At 39.0% G+C, this 18,332-nt stretch overlaps 4 protein-coding genes across 6 annotated transcripts; 3 read left to right on the top strand and 1 right to left on the bottom strand.

Moving 5' to 3' along the window:
* The first annotated feature begins 69 nt into the window (after positions 1 to 69).
* LOC135436595 (uncharacterized) lies at positions 70 to 1,535 on the top strand. Of its 3 annotated transcripts, none has more exons than XM_064694241.1 (5): positions 70 to 357; positions 418 to 517; positions 587 to 744; positions 807 to 1,089; positions 1,247 to 1,535. In XM_064694241.1, the coding sequence occupies exons 2-5, from the start codon at positions 510 to 512 to the stop codon at positions 1,332 to 1,334; spliced, it is 537 nt and encodes a 178-aa protein (XP_064550311.1). In that variant the 5' UTR covers positions 70 to 357; positions 418 to 509; the 3' UTR covers positions 1,335 to 1,535. The 3 variants fall into 3 exon arrangements, with proteins under 3 accessions (XP_064550311.1, XP_064550315.1, XP_064550326.1); XM_064694245.1 differs by having other exon boundaries at positions 73 to 357; positions 1,143 to 1,535; XM_064694256.1 differs by lacking the exons at positions 70 to 357; positions 418 to 517 and having other exon boundaries at positions 555 to 744.
* Positions 1,470 to 3,698, top strand: LOC135436541 (uncharacterized). Its single transcript, XM_064694173.1, has 7 exons — positions 1,470 to 1,712; positions 1,767 to 2,074; positions 2,145 to 2,710; positions 2,761 to 2,907; positions 2,962 to 3,072; positions 3,133 to 3,290; positions 3,358 to 3,698. The coding sequence occupies exons 1-7, from the start codon at positions 1,496 to 1,498 to the stop codon at positions 3,642 to 3,644; spliced, it is 1,794 nt and encodes a 597-aa protein (XP_064550243.1). The 5' UTR covers positions 1,470 to 1,495; the 3' UTR covers positions 3,645 to 3,698.
* Positions 3,699 to 4,198: 500 nt separating this feature from the next.
* Positions 4,199 to 7,443, top strand: LOC135433247 (uncharacterized). The gene is made up of 7 exons (XM_064689265.1): positions 4,199 to 4,415; positions 4,476 to 4,783; positions 4,835 to 5,403; positions 5,461 to 5,607; positions 5,666 to 5,776; positions 6,365 to 6,522; positions 6,589 to 7,443. Exons 1-7 carry the CDS (start codon positions 4,199 to 4,201, stop codon positions 6,873 to 6,875), a joined length of 1,797 nt encoding a protein of 598 aa, XP_064545335.1. The 3' UTR covers positions 6,876 to 7,443.
* An 8,221-nt stretch (positions 7,444 to 15,664) lies between these two features.
* On the bottom strand, positions 15,665 to 16,933 carry LOC135436188 (uncharacterized). The gene is made up of 3 exons (XM_064693700.1): positions 16,275 to 16,933; positions 15,855 to 16,219; positions 15,665 to 15,797 (listed from the first exon to the last, which is right to left on the bottom strand). Exon 1 carries the CDS (start codon positions 16,827 to 16,829, stop codon positions 16,305 to 16,307), a length of 525 nt encoding a protein of 174 aa, XP_064549770.1. The 5' UTR covers positions 16,830 to 16,933; the 3' UTR covers positions 15,665 to 15,797; positions 15,855 to 16,219; positions 16,275 to 16,304.
* Between the last annotated feature and the right edge of the window lie 1,399 nt (positions 16,934 to 18,332).

Here is an 18,332-nt window from a genome sequence, read left to right as displayed (position 1 = left end):
TCCAATTGTGACGCACATAACAATACAAACGCTTCTTAAAAACATATATATTAAAAAAATATATATATTAACAACATTTATCTAAAATGCCATACGAGAGAGGAGTCTATCATTGGGCCCGCGGCGGGCAAAGCGGGGTAATGGAAAAGACGTCGTGATTAAACCAGTTCGTCCACGGTCAGTGAAATTCCATGGACTTCTCGGCATGGGGCCATGCAAGCCAACATCTCTTTGTTGACATTCAACAAATATTTGCTAAGTTTCAAGTCTACAGCGTTAAGGGCCAAGTGGAAAACAATGTTAAGCTGCAGTGCTGCAAGAGGCTTTAATCAACAATCTATCCGAGGAGGAGATCAAGTGAGCAGCTCCTTTAATTCATAATTTTTTTAAATTAACTATAATTATATTGCCTGACAGTCGACTTGAGCGTATTGCAGAGCTGAAAGTTGCGTTAAAAGCGGATGAGGAATTCGAGCAGGAGACTTTGGAATATATGACAAATCGAGCCCATGTTCAGGTAAGCTTTATTTGTTTACTTTTACTTTATAATTTTTGACCAAATTCTTTGTTTCATTTGGTGGGACAGGGTAAGCCTTTGGAATCTTATTGATATATTATGGCATGTAGATCGCAATCCTAAAGCCTTTCGCACTAAATATCCGAATTCGTACTTAAAATTGCCACTCCTCAAATTTGATATGATTACCATGTTTGCCTCTGCTCCAGAGCTATACGACGAAAACGGTATATTAAGCTAATCGATACTAAAGAATTTATTTTTATTTATTTTGTCTGTTTTTATGTAGCTGAGAAGCTTATGCATCTACTCAAGCGTAAGGTATACAAACTGACGAAAGGCTACAATGCGGATATGATGTCATCGTTAAAGAGCAGTAAACAAAAATATCATGCCGACTATTTGGCCACAATTGATAAATACGATTACTTCGATGAGAATCAGCAACGGGGTGAAACAGTTGGGGAGGATCTGCTGCAGGAGCAGAAGACCCAGGCCAATGTACCGAAACGCAAACAGATCAAGGCACAGAGTGCCAGACTTCTGGAGGAGGCGTCCAGGCGTGATGGAAAGTAATGTGCAGATTAATTTTAATAACATAAATAAACTTTACCTGTCCAATTAGGCGCATTTGATTTAAGCTCGCAATGGGTTTATTAAAACAAGACAATTTTTATGTGCTCCGATGTGCAGATTAGATTGAACCCTGGATGTGCTTTGATTTTGCAGCTGCCTCGTTCTTGGCTTTCAATTTGTGAAAATAAAAAATGAGAAAAAACTTGTGAAATACATTAAAATTTTTCATAGCAGCCCATGACTTTAGTTTCTACTCATTTTTACATACCTCATGCTCCATATTTGTCACATTAATTGTTAGGTACACTTCAATACAACAGTTTCACAAAAATAAAAAAACAAAACCTTAAAAAAATTAAAAAACAAAAAAAATAAAAAAAAAAATAAAACAAATAAAACACAATGCCCTGCTTTATGCGAAGGAATAGCATATCGTACGTCTCGCGGCGGGATAAGCAAAATGACAGAGATGCCATGGCACCGCGGCCAGTGCATCCACGCGCCCTCAGCTACCATGGATTCCTTGGCGAGGGCTTTGTGCGCCAGCATTTGGTGGTCGACGAGCGTTGGACGCCCAACTCCTTGTCCGAACAGTTTAGTGGCATGTCCGCACTGTTGGGTAAGTGATCGATATATGCACATCCTCTGGGACTAATTACCACTTAATCGACAGACCGTTTTGCGATCTTCAAGCGGCACGAGACAATGGCCAATCGCCAGCTCTTATTTAAGGATAATAAGCGACTTAAGTTGCAATGCCGCCTGGGTCGCACAAAGCTGATCAACATCGTAACCGGAGATAATACCCACAACATTCGCAACCTGTTGATCAAACACAGGGATATGCAGCGTCTGTACCAGAAAATGCCCATTCACCTGATTGCGGACAATATCAATCAGCGTACATTTGTGCTGCGCAAGGAGCGGGATCGTCTCGAGTGTCGATTGGGTCAGCTAAAGAGTCGGTACAGAGAAATGCTGGTAGGTCTTAATAAGAAATGATGAATAAATGCAGAAATAAGATATTCAATATTTATAAATTTATTTACAGATTGATCGTGCACTTCTAGAAAACCGCATCAAGTTTCAGAATGAGTTTGTCTTAGAAGAGGAGGTGAAGTCGCAAGGGCTCATCAAGAGGATTGAAAACTCGAATGTTCGCCTGAAGGCCATCAAGGTCATTAACTCTACGTATCAGAAAATGGTGCAGGTGCTCTTGCAGGATGAAATATTTTATGAGCCAATTTTGCGCTCTCTCGACGACGACTTGCAGGATCAGGCGAATTTTATAAAGCACATACTCTACCTTGGCATGCCAGCGATAGCCAAGTTCGGGGAGCTCAACGTGCAGTATCGACAGTTGGAGGCAAAGTCACTTAAAACTCTTTTGCAAAAGCAACAATTACTGGTCTCATTAGCCCAAAAGCCAGCTGTTGCTAGGAAACCAACGCGTTTTCAGCCCGAACAAGAGCTCTCTGCAACAGCAGATCCCAAGCGTTATTTGCGTGAGACGCACAGCATGCTGTTGCTCAAGAAAGTGCTGAATGTCGTCGAGAAGGTCATCAAGGAGGTAAAGCTTAATACACTCTGCTCCCAGGCCAGGGAGATTTATCCGCGGTAAGTCTAGCACAATCAAGAACGGCTAAAGTCTTACCATCTGTTTGTAGCATGAAGAGCCAGGTGGAGAACAATGAGAATATACGTCGGATCGCAGAGCGCGAGGGGATGACTCGATATGCGCTGGAGGACCGAATGAAATTGGCCTCTGTGCTACAGGACGTTTTGGTCAACAATCTATCCGAGGAGGAAATTAAGTATGCACATAATCATATTTATGCAATAATTATTTCAACTATAATGTCAAACAGCCGCCTGGAGTACATTAACGACATGAGAAAAGCTATGAAAGAGGAGGAGAATATTGAGTTAAAGATAATGGAGTATTTAAAGAATCGCGGCGATGCCTTTATTATGCTCCGGTAAGTCTATCGTTTTCTCTTGCAATTGACTATTGCATTCCATTTTATTTGGCCATACAGCTTAAGTCTTTGGAATCTTATTGAAATATTGCGACATGTCGATCGCAACCCCCAAACTTTCCAGAGGAAATATCCGAACTCGTATTTGAAACTGCCTCTTCTCAAATTCGATTTGTTAACCATGTACGCTGCGCCGCCAGAGCTTTACATGGAAGATCGTTAAGTTGAGAAATCCGCTAAAAGCGAACTGTTTTTAAGTTGTACCCTATTTTTTTTTGCACACAGTTGAGAAGGTTATGAACGTGCTTAAGCGTAAACTATATAAGGTGATGAATCTCTTCAACGCGGACATGGAACCGTCGAAGCATAAGTGTAAAGAAAAGTATCATTCCACTTATTTGGCCACCGTCAATACTAACGCATTCATGGATGATGACGAGGATCAGGCAGCAATTGCTGATGATATAATACAGGACCAGAAGATCATGGCCAATGTACCGAATCGCAAGCAGATCAAGAGCCTGAGCAACAGAACTGTCGAGCAAGCTATCAGACGTGAAGAACAACTATAATGTACAAAAATATCTATGCATTTGTATTTACAATAAATATTAATATACAGCAAATCGTATAAATATTCGAATTCACAAAAATGGGGATCGAAATCGATAGCCGATCGCAAAGTTTCCCTAAGTGAAATTTATCGATATCGATTGAGCAGGTTTTTTGATTTGCAATCGAAGGGTAATCAACAGTTAATAAGACGGCCATTTTGTTTTGTAAGATCCCAACTCGGGGAATATTAGAAGGATGTAAAACTGTATTAAATTTAATGGGAAATATTATTTTGATTATAGTTTTAATTATTATTTAAATGCACTACTATAAGTAAGGAAAATGAAATTACCCTCGCAACAGTGTTCTCTGTCTAAGGCATACACTGGAATGCGAGCCCGAAATAAGTTTTCGGAGTTTCCAATTTAGGTAACCAATGAATTTACTTTCTATTATATTTACTTACTAATTTAGTTTGTTATTTACTCAGAGTGTTAGTTCTTTCTTCGGTTTAGTACAGTTCTTTTAATTTTTTTGAGATAAAAATATATTTAAAAAAACGGATAAATAAATGCCCTGCTTTACGCGTGAGAAGAGTCTATCACACCGCCCTCGGCGTGATAAGGCGCCCGATCGAGATGTATTGGCGCCCAAGCCAGTGCATCCTCGCGCCTTGAGATTCCATGGACTCTTCGGTATGTCCTATGTGCGCCAGCATGTGATGGTTGACGATCGTTGGAGCCCCAACTCCTTGACCGAGGAATTCGGTGGCATGTCCGAATTGTTAGGTAAGCCTTCGACGTACATAGTACATATATACCTTAAGGTCAAATACTACAAATTGATAGCCCGTCGTGCGGTCTTCAAGCGACACGAGACAAAGGCCAATCGCCAGCGCTACTTGGTGGAAAGTAAGCGGTTGAAATCACAGTGTCGCGATGGACGATTTAAGCTTCAGAAAGTACTTTCCGGAGATAATACCCACAACATTCGCAACCTGCTGATCAATCACAGGGACATGCAGCGTCTGTACCAGAGAATGCCCATACATCTGGTCGTGGACAATATCAATCAGCGTACATTTGTGCTGCGCAAGGAGCGGGATCGTCTCGAGTGTCGATTGGGTCAACTAAAGAGTCGGTACAGAGAAATGCTGGTAGGTCGTCGATTAGTGTATGAGCTATAGTGCTTCATTTCTTAACTGCAGATGAAACGCGCCATGCTGGAAAATCGCATAAAGTATCAAAACGAGTTTGTGTTGGAAGAGGAAATCAAATCGCGGGGTTTCATCAAAAGAATTGAGAATTCGAATGTGCGCTTGAAGGCCATCAAGGCCATCAACTCGACATATATGAAAATGATACAGGTGCTACGTCACGATGCAATTTTTTACGAGCCAATTCTGCGCTCTCTCGATGGTGACATGGAGGATCAGGCGAATTTCATAAAGCACGTACTCTATTTGGGCATGCCGGCCATAGCCAAGTTTAAGGAGCTTAACTACGAGTATCGACAGCTGGAGGATAAGTCGCGGAAAAATCTGCAGGCCAAGCTGCAGATGCTGTCCTCATTTAAAATCGTAAAGCCACTCGGTTCTTTGCTGGCAACGCGTGCAAAGCCCAAAGAGGAGATCCCACCCAGCGCAGATCCCAAGCGCTATTTGCGCGAGACGCGCAGCATGCTGGTGCTCAAGCTAATGCTCAAGTCCGTCGAGAATACCATTAAGGAGGTGAAGTTTGTGACGCTTTGCTCGCAGGCGAGAGAGATTTATCCACGGTAAGCGTTCTGAAACGATAAACAGCCAAGAGCCCAAGTTGAATATTCCGATTGCAGCATGAAGAGCCAGGTGGACAACAATGAGAAGCTCCATCGCATCATCGACTGCGATATGTTGGCTCACGAGATGCTCGAGACGAAAATGAAATGCGCCAATGTGTTGAAGGGTGTGCTGGTGAACAATCTATCCGAGGAGGAGATCAAGTGAGATACCCCTTTAAAATCGAATTTGTTACTTATTTGCTAAAATCATGCTCAACAGTCGGCTAGAGCGCATTAAGGATTTGCGCAAAATGTTTGCAACCGAAACGGAGTACGAGAAGTCGACTTTAACCTATCTGAAAAATCGCGGCGACGCCTATGTCATGTTGCGGTAATTAAACACAATACACAATCTATATTTAATTGCTAAATTAGAACTGAGATGCCCGAATTCGTGAGACTAAAACAGCTTAATTGATCACAAATACCCAACAGAAAATTAAGCTGCTAATATGCTTAATCATTTGAACTCTAACTACAATGTCCACAATTTCCATGGCTAAGCGAAATACGGAGTTTTTATCATTTATCCAATATGTCTAATGAGGGGATAATGAATTGCTAAAATATATTTAAACAACTACACTGACCAAGACTTTCCATAACCATGCTAATAAGGGATTTATTTAAATTATGCACGATGTTGCCAGACTAAGCTATTGGCAGCGATTTTTATTAAGTGTGCAAAATGTATCATAACGTTGCCAGACTATGTCATTAGCCGTTGAGCATAAGAGGTATTTTTAATCCCAAACTAGCCCAGACTAGCCCAAACCTCCTTAAGATTAAGGGATATTTTTAATTTTCCAATACTTTCCATAGATATGGCGTTAAGATTAGGGTATATTTTATTTACGCAAGAATTCCCAGCATTCGATTTTTCGTTAATAAATAATCTTAAATATATTTGCTATTACAGCGTAAGTATTTGGAATCTTATTGAAATACTGCGGCACGTAGATCGCCAGCCAAAATTGTTGCGCTCTCACTATCCGAATTCGTATTTGAAGTTGCCACTTCTGAAATTCGAAATGCTCAATATGCGCGCCGCAGCACCAGAGATTTACGAGGAAAACAGTTGAGTGCAAATAATATAATATTATATAACAAGATAATATATATAATACTATTTTAATCACACAGTTGATATTGTGATGCACGTATTGAAGCGTAAGGTGTACAAATTGATGAAGGGCTACTTGATGGAAATGAAACCGGCAATTTTAGCTCGCAACAGGGAAGAGTATCATGCCGATTTCCTTGCCAGCCTCGAATTGTACGAGCAAATCGATGAGGATGAGCAGCAGATCGTGTCGCCCGGAGAGGATCTACTTACGGATCACAAGACAATGGCAAATGTGCCGAATCGCAAACAGATTAAGGCGCAGAGTACCAAATTCTTAGAGGAGCTCGCAAAACGGGATGAATAACCCACATATATCTCTTTTAGTTTTAACGAACAAAATTTAAGGTTTTACATTTTTTAGAGAGCAGATGGCCAAATTTTGAAGAGTCCAAAGCTTAAGAGTCTGATTGTAGAGTACTGCAATGAATTTGTTCATGATAAATAGTAACGAGAGGAGAAAAAAAACAACAAGAAGAAAAATTGAATAAATCGTGAGCTGCATTGGACAATCGCCAGCCAAACAATGGAAGCGTTGAGGCTATGACGTTGTCTGCAGAAGTCGCTAGTTAACTTCATATAATTGATCCAAAATTGCTGCAAACAGTCGGTTGGCAGCGCTGTCTGGGATTTCATCGCCTCAACTTTGGCTTTTGCTTTGCTTCGGATTTCGGCTGCAATGGGACGCCCTCCCGTTTGGGTTTGCAGTAGTCGCCACAATTGTTGTTGCCACACAATATAATTGTGGACAAGAGAGTCTCTCATTTTATTTATGAGCTGTGTACACAGATACCTATCTTATAGATCAAAGCTGCGATTGTTCTTCACTTAAAAAATAGTTTTGGATATTATACGATCTGTGACACACTTTATAACACTTGGCTGCTAAATATTTAAACAATATCCAGCCTTAAACTCGTTATAGTGTGCATAAGCATTTTAATAGGCCCCATTAATCATTTCCTCTGACCCCATAAAAAGCCACTTCCTCTAGGTAGAAAAGAAAACCCAAAATTATATTGTGAACGAGCGAGTATCATAAAAATTTAACAACTTTATTTAGACAAAATAAACTAAGTGCCATTCAAGCGGTCATCGACAACTTGCGACTCATCTGCACCGCAAACTCGAACCTAAGAAAAAAAAAAGCAGTCGGGAGTGTTCGACTGGCAGATTCCCTAAACACTCAGACACATATAGAGAGAGGCGCATCAAGCTACGCAGTTTACGCTGCAGACGTGTTAATTTTTATCTTACTCTTATCTGACCTATAAATTAGAAATTTATCTGGGGCTACTGATACTTCAGATAGTAAGTTCTTTATTAAATTCAGTTTTTAAGGTATGTTTTTTTTAAACTATCATGGCTTAAAGAAATAAATACATGAGATACGATAAATGAAATTTCTTCTCTCTGGCTCTTATAAGTTCTGAGACACGCTAAAAAAACCTAGTTACATTTGAAAATTGATTTTCATCGAGTTCGTGAAGTCAGTCATCGAATAATTTTAACAAACTTCTACAGCGTACCAAATTTGAAGTCTCCGGCTCTTTTAGTCTTTAGTCTTTTAGCCAATAGACTCGACTGTTGATGCTGATTAGGAATATACACTTGATGGAATGAGAGATGCCTTAATCTGCCTGTTACTAACTTTTCCATAATACCCTTCCTTAGCCATTTTCAATGGGTGCCCATTTTTCAATGAGTAGCACACGCTTCAATCTCAAAGCTAGTGTAGTGCACTTGTTTATGTATCGTTTTTTCTTTTTCAAATTTTTATCTGCGTACACGATATCACGCCGACGCCGACGCCGACGCCGAGGACGGGAGCACGCGAGCTTCAGATACATACATAACCTCCCAAATGAGGTTATATAAGTCCGCTCAGACAATCGATGCGCCAACTTTTGCAGCCGCAGACGCGGCAGTGCCCAGGCCAATGTTTATTCATAGTACAGCCCATCGTATTCATTCAAAAATGTATTCATAGTGTGTACATTTCATCCGCCCTTTATGACCATTGCGGTTTTTTATTGTTGGGGGTGGGAGGAAGCTGCCGAATTGTAAGAGCGGAGAAATTGGGCACAACAAGTGCTAAAAATTAGCTGATGATATTTTGCGGTTGCCCTTAAAAGTTAATTTTGTGGCCGCTCAATAAAAAAAATATGATTTTCGTTCGAAACACATTATTTAATACAAATTGTTTGCTCCGGTTCATTTCTTTTGTAAGTGCTGAAATTAGTTTGTTGTGTAAATATAAAACATAAATACACTTCATGTCAGTTGGTTAGGTACAGTTGGTCATATTAATTCTTCAGTAAATTGTTAAAACTTATATTTTTAATTTAATAATAATAATTTTAATTACTAGTTTAGTGCATTTCTTTAATACCCTGTTCATAAATACACTTCATGTCAGTTGGTTAGGTACAGTTGGTCATATTAATTCTTCAGTAAATTGTTAAAAATACAAGCAATTACTAGTTTAGTGCATTTCTTTAATACCCTGTTCACATAAAATAACTTATGTACTATATGATCTATATATATTTAGTTTTTGACCAATTTTATTAAGGCTTTAGCTTATTTACCATATTTAAAAATATTTCATTTCATTACACCGAAAACCCAACAAATTGTACATAGCTGGGCTTAAAAACTAATACTTATTTTCAAAAATTTTAAATAAAATTCGAAAATATTTTATTGTGTTTAATGTTTAATTTATTCTTCATGCTAAATTTAACAATTTTTTAGTTAAATATATGATTTTCATAACTTAGCTTGAACAAGTTTCTAGTCAAGTGGCCAGTAGTGTAAAAAGAGATAAATGAGGGCAGCTGTCAGCTGTGAGTTGTGATTGACCTGCATGTTATATACGCACAGCTATCTATAGACATTAGTAGAAAAACTAATTTGTTATGCCTCGCCCCAAATATGTTTATGTACATATACATAATTCAATTAAAAACATATTTATCATCAAACATAAGCCCAAACATAAGCATATCATAATAAATCACAAGCGAATCTATATTCATATAGGTACGGAAATATTGGGCAATTAAATAGGATCATTTAGGTGTGCTCCCAATGGATGCGATTCATTTCACATGACCCCATCTATACAAAGCCAAACGAATATCCAAAGATTGTGTGCCAGTGGAGTAGACCTATTTAACCCGATACTTTGCACTCTTGGCCCAAAAGCAGCAGCAGCAGCAGCAGCAGCAGCAGCAGCAGCAGCAGTTGGCAGCTCCTATAGTTACATTTTTTGTTGTATTTTCTTTTGGCATCGAAACGGTTACAACATTTTTTCAGAAGCCACAGCCCCACTAAAGACCGTTGCTCCGGCCGCAACAAACCGTTTGGGGTATCGATAATTATGAACCTTCTTGAATGTTGGCGGCAGTTTGTGTTTGAAATCGTTCGTGAAGGAGTCGCAGTTTCGTGGCTAAAAAAAACAATTGGTAGTCAGTCAACTTAACGCGAACTGCGAAACTAGCCAATTTTAGGCATTTTACTCAGCTGGCTGAGTCGTGGCCAGCGTTTCTCTTCTTCTTACCATTTCGTACAAATTGTAAAACGAAGACGGACAATGGATACAAAAAACCAGATGTAGCATGGACATCTTTATATACTCTTATTGGGAGCTTCTACTGTATTTAGTAAGAGAGCATTCCCAATTTTTACAAATCTTTATTAAATAATCGTTAAGTAGTTTTACACAAAGAAACAACAAGGTATTTAAGAGTTATTTGAAGTGGTTTTTATATACAAATTTTAAGGCAATCGTAAGTTTTTGGTAATACAAATTTATAGATCCAATTTGTTTCTAGAATTAAATTTTATTCAGTTTAACTATTATATCTACTGTTTATATAAATCTGATTATCATTACTTGTTTCAAATATTTTGTTGCAGCGTCATAGCACTAACCATACAATGCATAGACTTGTCAAATGTTAAAATAATCGGATACCGATAAATCGTCAACGACTGAGCCCCATGGGTGACCGCGACCATTTTAGTGTGCCCAGACAAAGTAAGACTGCTGAGAGTGGCAGCCGAACGCCGGCCTCGACAGCCGAACGTTCAGTATGAAGCCGCATCCCGCTCAGCGCACAACGTTGCTGCGGCTGATGCTGTTTTGTAATATATGTATCTTTTCAGCCCAAATACATACATATGTGTATATGCGTGTGCAGAGTGCCCCTCGCTCACACTTATTGCTTTGCGCACTTGTGTGCATCTCCTTCTCCCTGCATAGCTTCTCAAAAACCCCGAGATCTACAAACATACATACATATGTTTGTGTTGTGTGGATGTGCGCACAAGTAGATCGCGGCGTTTGTCGCGAGCCAGAGATTTTTTCTTCAATTGTGTGCCCTTTGTGCCTGTGGTGGCAAAAGGCACACACATTCAAATGCTCTATCATGTATTTCTTCGTCCAGTCAGGCAAATTAGAAGAATCTGATATATTTATATTCATTAAAAACTTAAATGACCTAAATAATATATTTATATATTATATTTTAATTTTTTTGTTAACTGTGGGGACCAATTTTGCTTAAAATTAAAAAAAAACTAAGTCGTATTTCTGCAAGGGTAATTCTTCGTCGGCTTGTCGAATAATTTAAGAAAAGACCAAACATTGAAAATGTTCAATTTTTTCGACTTGCTACTTGTGCACACGCACACTCTTTCGAGTAAGCAGTTGTGTGAACATTATTAAAGGGTTTGGCCTGTTCATGTGCAAATCTCCTATTTTCCATGCTTGTTGTAAGGGTAAGGGTACCTGAACGTTGGCATGTGTGCATAATAACTTTTTGGGCCTGCCAAGCACACATACTTACACACTTTTCTATATGGATGGAAGCATTTATGCGTTTGTGTGCGTGTTGCCTGCCTGCCTGCCCGATGCAAATTTGACCAAATTTGAAGTTTTTGGCATTTCTGAATTTCGAGCTCTACACACAGACACACACACACACAAAAATGTGTGCGAATGAGCCGATCAAGGGTTTGTCGTGAGACAGAGATATTTTCATCAATGGGTGCGTAAATTTGGGCGACGGTGGGCTTGCGGCCGCGTAAGGCACACATGTGTGAACAGGCAACGAAAACAGGTGAACCGCACTTGCCGCTCGTTTGCACTTTGATATGGATGCAGACGCATGCTGCACATTCTTATCGTTAATTGCCTGCCATTTAACCCTTTAACCCAAAATGTTTACTATGTCAAAAAATACATAAAAAAGATCACTTGCATTTTTCCATATCAAAGTGCAAGTGAGAAGCTATGCAGGGAGAAGGAGATGCACACAAGTGCGCAAAGCAATAAGTGTGAGCGAGGGGCACTCTGCACACGCATATACACATATGTATGTATTTGGGCTGAAAAGATACATATATTACAAAACAGCATCAGCCGCAGCAACGTTGTGCGCTGAGCGGGATGCGGCTTCATACTGAACGTTCGGCTGTCGAGGCCGGCGTTCGGCTGCCACTCTCAGCAGTCTTACTTTGTCTGGGCACACTAAAATGGTCGCGGTCACCCATGGGGCTCAGTCGTTGACGATTTATCGGTATCCGATTATTTTAACATTTGACAAGTCTATGCATTGTATGGTTAGTGGTCATAGTCTCTATTTGTGAAGTGTATTTGAATGGATTTACTGCGCGCATGCAGCTCCTAGGAAATTATCTTGTCAATGGCTGCGCTTCAATTGCGGTCCATGGGCTGGGCCCATGTGTAACCTAAGTGTACGTGGATAGATGGAATAAGGGAGTGGTGGGGGTAGGGTGGGTGGACAAACTGAAGGCTGCTACCAACTTGAGCTTCCCTTTTGGCGAGCTGTCTTCGTTTTGAGGTGTGTTCCTCCTGTGCATGCGATACTCGCATCGCAACGTATTCGTGCAATATTTCTTCTTCATTTGTTGGCATAATTTACATATGGTTATGTAAGCCGCATCTATTGCCAGAGACCCAACAGCGGCATGTTTTATTTAATTGCCAAAAACGGCAAATGGCTAAAGAGAGAAAGACCCATAAATTGGGTAAACCATGTAAGACTAATATAATTTTTAAAGTACTCCATGCAGTGCCAAATATGTTTTGTTTTTCATTTCGGTGAGCAGTGCGTAGACGTTGTGCCCAATTTGTTGGCCATTTCTCGGGCACAGCATGAGAGCGAAGCTACAATTTGGCAACGAGTTCTCAATTAACATAATCCTAATTAACCAATCAATTGAGTACTTTCCAATTGAATTCGTTTTAGAGATGCGGTCAATACAGCATTGTTTTTTATTTTAATTTTGTATTAGCAATAAATGTTCTTAAGCTTTTGTTATCGCACCCATTTCCCCCGATTGCTTCAAACCGGCTTTTTTTTTTTCGTATACAAAACAAAACTTGACAAATAGCTGCTATAAATAAATCTGTGTCACCAACAAAGCCGGCCAACAAAGGCCCAAAATGAATACATTTGAGCCATTCATGATTATGCAATTTATAAAATTAAATGAGAATGTCAAACACGCAAACGAAGACAACTGCTTTATTTTGTTTTGTGATTTGGTCAATAAACATGCTTTGGTTCTAACTTTTATATCGCAAAAACTTTCCCAGCATTAACGAATGACTCAGGCAACGAACTTGGCCATCAGTATTGGAAAATGTCATGCATAAATATAGTCATAATATTGTTAAAGCCGCCTAATTAAGTGCGCCTCATAAATATTCAAAATCGTTGATCAAGAATTACAGCTAGAAAATCAAAAACTCCATGTTGCACGTTCCATTTCGTGTTGGGATGCCATTAAAATTGAGCCTCAGTCTGAACCGCCGAATTTGATTCTAAGATGCCGCTGGATATTGCGAAATTACTCTCACAATCTTTTTTTTTTTTTAAATTATGAATTGGTCGCTGTGTGAGCGCTATAACCACTGATTATTTTAATTAAATTTTATGATAATTGACAAAGCCAAACAAACGCCCCGTTGTCAATGGCAAAAGGCAAAACAAATGCCGAAAATATATGCTTGTTATACCCTGTAATTGCATAGATATTTGTTACCTTGCTAGAAGGGTTGCAACAGTCAGCAAATAACTTTGTGCCTTAGCGTCAATCTATTCTATGTTAAATAAAACCAACAATATAGGAAACTATAGCAGGTAGATAAAGTGGATTTTATATAATAACTTTCGTTTATCTAAGGCAGATTAAAGTAAACAAAAACTTTTCATTGAGCTTATTACAATACTTGATTCAAAAAATACAACATGATCTCAAGGACTTAAGCTTCAAATCGTTCAACCTACATTATTCGGATTATGCTTCATTTTATGTCCTTGTTAACTTTGACTAACTAACAGACAGACTACCATGAATGATTATTTTAAATAATCGTTTCAATAAATAAAAATAATATATTCGAACTCTTAACAATGCGATACGACTGTCCGTAGTTGCATATGTTCTGAGAATCACTTTTAATCTAGGTTTAGCTGTTTTTGGCATACAAGGAAAATTTGATGGTTTCTGAATGCAGGGTAGCTGTTAGTCGGCCCTAGTCTAGTTATCTGGCTGCAATTATGCAATTGTATGGCTTGCTTTGGCTAGGTACGCTTCTCGCGTTCTTGCCGTCAGCTGCTGGTCTATGCAAATGTTATGTCTTTATGCCGAAGCGAAATAATTACATATACAGCTGTAGTTATCAGCAAATTGAAACAACAGCCGCAACGACAAGACCTTAGGACCCCCAAAATCCATTGTCGATTGCAGCAACGCCCACGATTTTGGCCAAGTCAAATGCATGGCAACAACAACAAAGTTGTCTCTGAGCGTTGCCCTTCAACAGCAGCGGCAACTGCCTGGCATTGTTATTGCATTGCATTGCATAGTTGTTGCTGTTGTTGTTGTTGTTGTTGCTGTTTGTTTGGCTAACTGCAAAGCGTGATAATGCAAACATTATGCACTTCATTTCATTTGGATTGAAGATTAAAGTAGCTGTAGTTGTAGTAGTCTCTTGTTTTTCTTTTTCAATACCTCAATTAACTCATTATGCGCATGCGCAACTTCTGTTTGCCAGCAAATTTTCAGCTTTGTTTGCTCAAGATGTCTATCAGACGAAAAGCTTACACGACCATTTGCCAGCATCTGAGATTTTAGATTTAGACTCTTGAACCACTCTCCGAGTATTCTGAGATTGGCGATAGTCGCTTGTTGTTTTTGTATTTAAAGTTAAGCAATCGTGAGGGCTTGCCGATAAACAGTTCCGTTTTAAATTTGTACTTGAATTAATTGCGTTTATACATAAGCATAATATATAATATTGTACTATATTTTGCAAATTCCGAAAGAAATAATTTTATCCTTGAAATAAGAAAACGTTTCAATTAAGCTAGAAGAACCGAAGAGATTATAGGGAAGTTTCCAGATTGCAGCTAGGTGGATGGTAAATAAACCAGATAATTAGTCGCGCTTATAAGCGGATCTTCTTATGTTAAACCAGTCCAATGGCCAGTTCTGCGAAGTGTGGCTTGTCTAGTAAACAGATCCCGACATTATGACGGGAAACATGATCCCCATATCTAAATAACGAATAAAAAAAATGAGAGCATTAATAACTCAAGCCATAAGGCCGGTAGGCTGTTCCCCTTATATTCCTGTTAACAAACACGTTTTTTTTTTTAAATGCAAGAGTTCTCATTTTTCTGATTATCCAAATGCCCGCAAGGTTTGATATCGTGGCTCAAAGGCTAGTTAATTTGATATCCCGATTCCATTAAAAATATAGGAGCTTGTATATAATTTGCAATGGCGTGTAATAAATTCAATATCGATGAGAGATCGATAGATATCGATGAGTATATCTCGCAGACCAAGCTCTATATATACATGCATGTATATATAATAAGTAGAATAGATATTAATTATTTTACATATCATCCCTCCCTCCTCAATCTGCCAAAATTGATAAATTTAAGTTAAATGTAGGGCATCTTTTTTTATTTATTTTATGCACATTGTACAAGTTTGTATATCCCATATAAGCTATATACTGCTATCATCCTATTTGGAGAAAGTTAATTGGGATCAGAAAAATTTTGTATTTCCACGATTAAAATTTGTCAATTTGTTAAAAATTTGCGTGCGGATTGCGGACTTGTTTATCAACATTCCTTGGTCATTGCTCCTTGAATTTCAATTGAGAAAGCTTCAGCTGGGGTCAAGAAATTAGCAAACATATTTTTTCGATATGTATTCTGTTGGGACTTACCATTGTCAATCAAGCCAAAAATAAAAATAAAAAAAAAACGAATGCCTGGGCGTCGGAAAGGCAATAATACTAGTCGCCATTTGAGAGTTGCCTGTAGCTCGTCTCATAGTTGGGAATTCGGAAATCCATTTATAAAATGTTGGGGGGGTTATAGCTTAAATGTTGACCCGGGACAACATATGTCTCAATCTTGACGAGAGACATTGGCCCGGTGGCATATGTAATATTTATATATATATATGTGTTAACTAATCAGGAACGACCCGACAGTTCGGTTTGGTGAGTGACGTCACAAGCATTAGCAAATTTAGCTGAACAAGAATGACCGGATGGGTTGCCGCATACGCAATTGGTCCGAAAAATATCTGAAAGTACAACTAATTAATATTTATTCAAGATTTAGGCATACGAATTGCTTACCCAAAAAAAAGAAGCAATTTGTTTACGATCTTAGCTTAGTTGCTCCAAGTCGAAAGGCACCTCCAGCACTTCGTTGGCCTCAGGCGGCTGCAGTTGTTGCTGCTGCTCCAGATCTTTTCGTGGGTGCTGGTGCACCAGAAACTTCATGATGTCAGACTTATTAAGCACTGCGGTTGAGCACGGCGGAACGGCTGGCTGCAGTTGCTGGGCCTGGTTCGGTATTGAAGTCGATTGCCTGCTTATTGGCTCTTTCCAGTCGCAATTGTACAGAATGCGACACCAATCCGATGGCCAATGACAACGACCGCAGGGCGTTTTCGTCTCGCTGGACTCGCTGCTGTTTTCCGGCAGACCGCTCTGTCCGAAGCGCAAGTGTTGGCTTTTCCTTAGCTTGTTCATATCGTCCATTGCAACGACAACGGCAAAGATAACCAACAAAGCTATTGCGCTCAGTACTAGGAAACAGAGTATATGATTCAGCATTGTGTCCAAATAGCCGCCAACTGTGAACAGCAGCCGAGTACTTGATGCGAGCTTGTTTTTGTCCGACTCCATTTGCGTAAACTAAGAAAACATCTAAGAACTATAAACAATTTTATTTCGAATTTCCTTATTCAATTTTGTGAATTTTTGGGTTGAAATGTATAAATTAGTTCGAGCTAAACATATTGAATGGAACGGAATGTATATAAGAAAACATGTTGACAGCTGAAACTTCATTTTGGTTACCTACATATGAGTCATTCGGTACATTCTTGAACTGAACTATCAAGACAGTTTCCAACATTCCATGCTGTGGATACATGTGATGCATTGCATATCTGGCAGCATCGAACGGAACAAACCTGGCGTTGCCACTCTTGCACGAAATGCCATACATGTCGTAATGTGCTTGGGCCAGCTTGTTGAGAGAGCTTTGCCCTAATGCCATTCATTAGGATCAAAGTTCAACTATTTAGTATGAACTATGATCTTGTTTTAATCCACATGCAAAGTGGCGCATCCCACATTTCTAGTACAAAAATCAACTGGAGTCAAGACCTCGACTATATATCGCCCTGTAATGTTTATTGGACGGAACTGTCCATTTAAGGATTAATCACTCGATGTAAATTTAAATATATTTCGATTCATTCTTTAAATAACCAATGATTATTTAATTTATTTTATGGTAAATATAATTATTCAATTTATTTGTTCAGAGGGAATGGGGGGGATGTGTATTTATATACATATAATTAACAAGTTGTAGTTAGTGGTATTTTTTTTTGTAGGGGGTGTGGATTTTTTTTTTGTATATATTGGAAGACATCTTTGGAAATGAATCGGGATGCAGCTGTGGATGGTGCCATTCTTTAGATTAATAATTTTTAAACAATTGTATATTTAAGCTTACCTTAACTGCCACCGAAACGCATTGAAAAGCTGGGCGTCAGAACACATGTATTGATAATGGCCATTTGAGAGTTGCGTGCTGCTCATCTCATAGTTGAGGTTACGTATTTTTTATGTATATTTTTTTCGAGAATTGTATCCGTTTGTGCATATATATTATGTATACATATATTGTTTATATTGACCCGGGACTATGTCTCAATCTTGACGAGAGACATTTGCCCGGTGGCATATATATAATTTAACTTCAAACTTAATCAGGAAAGACCCGACAGTTCGGAACGCTTAAGTGACGCCACAGTTGTGGAGAACATACGATAAGTGCATAATGACAAGTAAGGTGCAGTCGGTTAACCATATACGTACAGAATATTTAATGTATTTTATTATGGTGCCGCTATGTGGCTCTAAACATGTAATCTGGAAAAAAAAAATAGAGCAAGGTGAAAATACATATCACAACCAAGAGTTATTTATCTACTCACCCAAAAAACGAGCATATTTCGCTCGCGACCGTTCCATATGCTGTTGCTGCATGGCGAGTGACTCCGGTTCATGCAGATTGGGCCGCTTGTTGAGTATACTACACCATTCTTTGGGCCATAAACAATGTTTAAGGGGCCGTGTCCTATTTGTGGCCATTATGGCAAAACTATTCAACGT

The sequence above is a fragment of the Drosophila montana genome, unplaced genomic scaffold, assembly GCF_035044405.1.
Source record: "Drosophila montana isolate Dmon_TW-CO22-7 unplaced genomic scaffold, ASM3504440v1 contig_1505_1, whole genome shotgun sequence".
NCBI lineage: Eukaryota > Metazoa > Arthropoda > Insecta > Diptera > Drosophilidae > Drosophila > Drosophila montana.
Note: the sequence above shows the minus strand (reverse complement) of the source record. Positions and strands in the feature narration are given on the sequence as shown.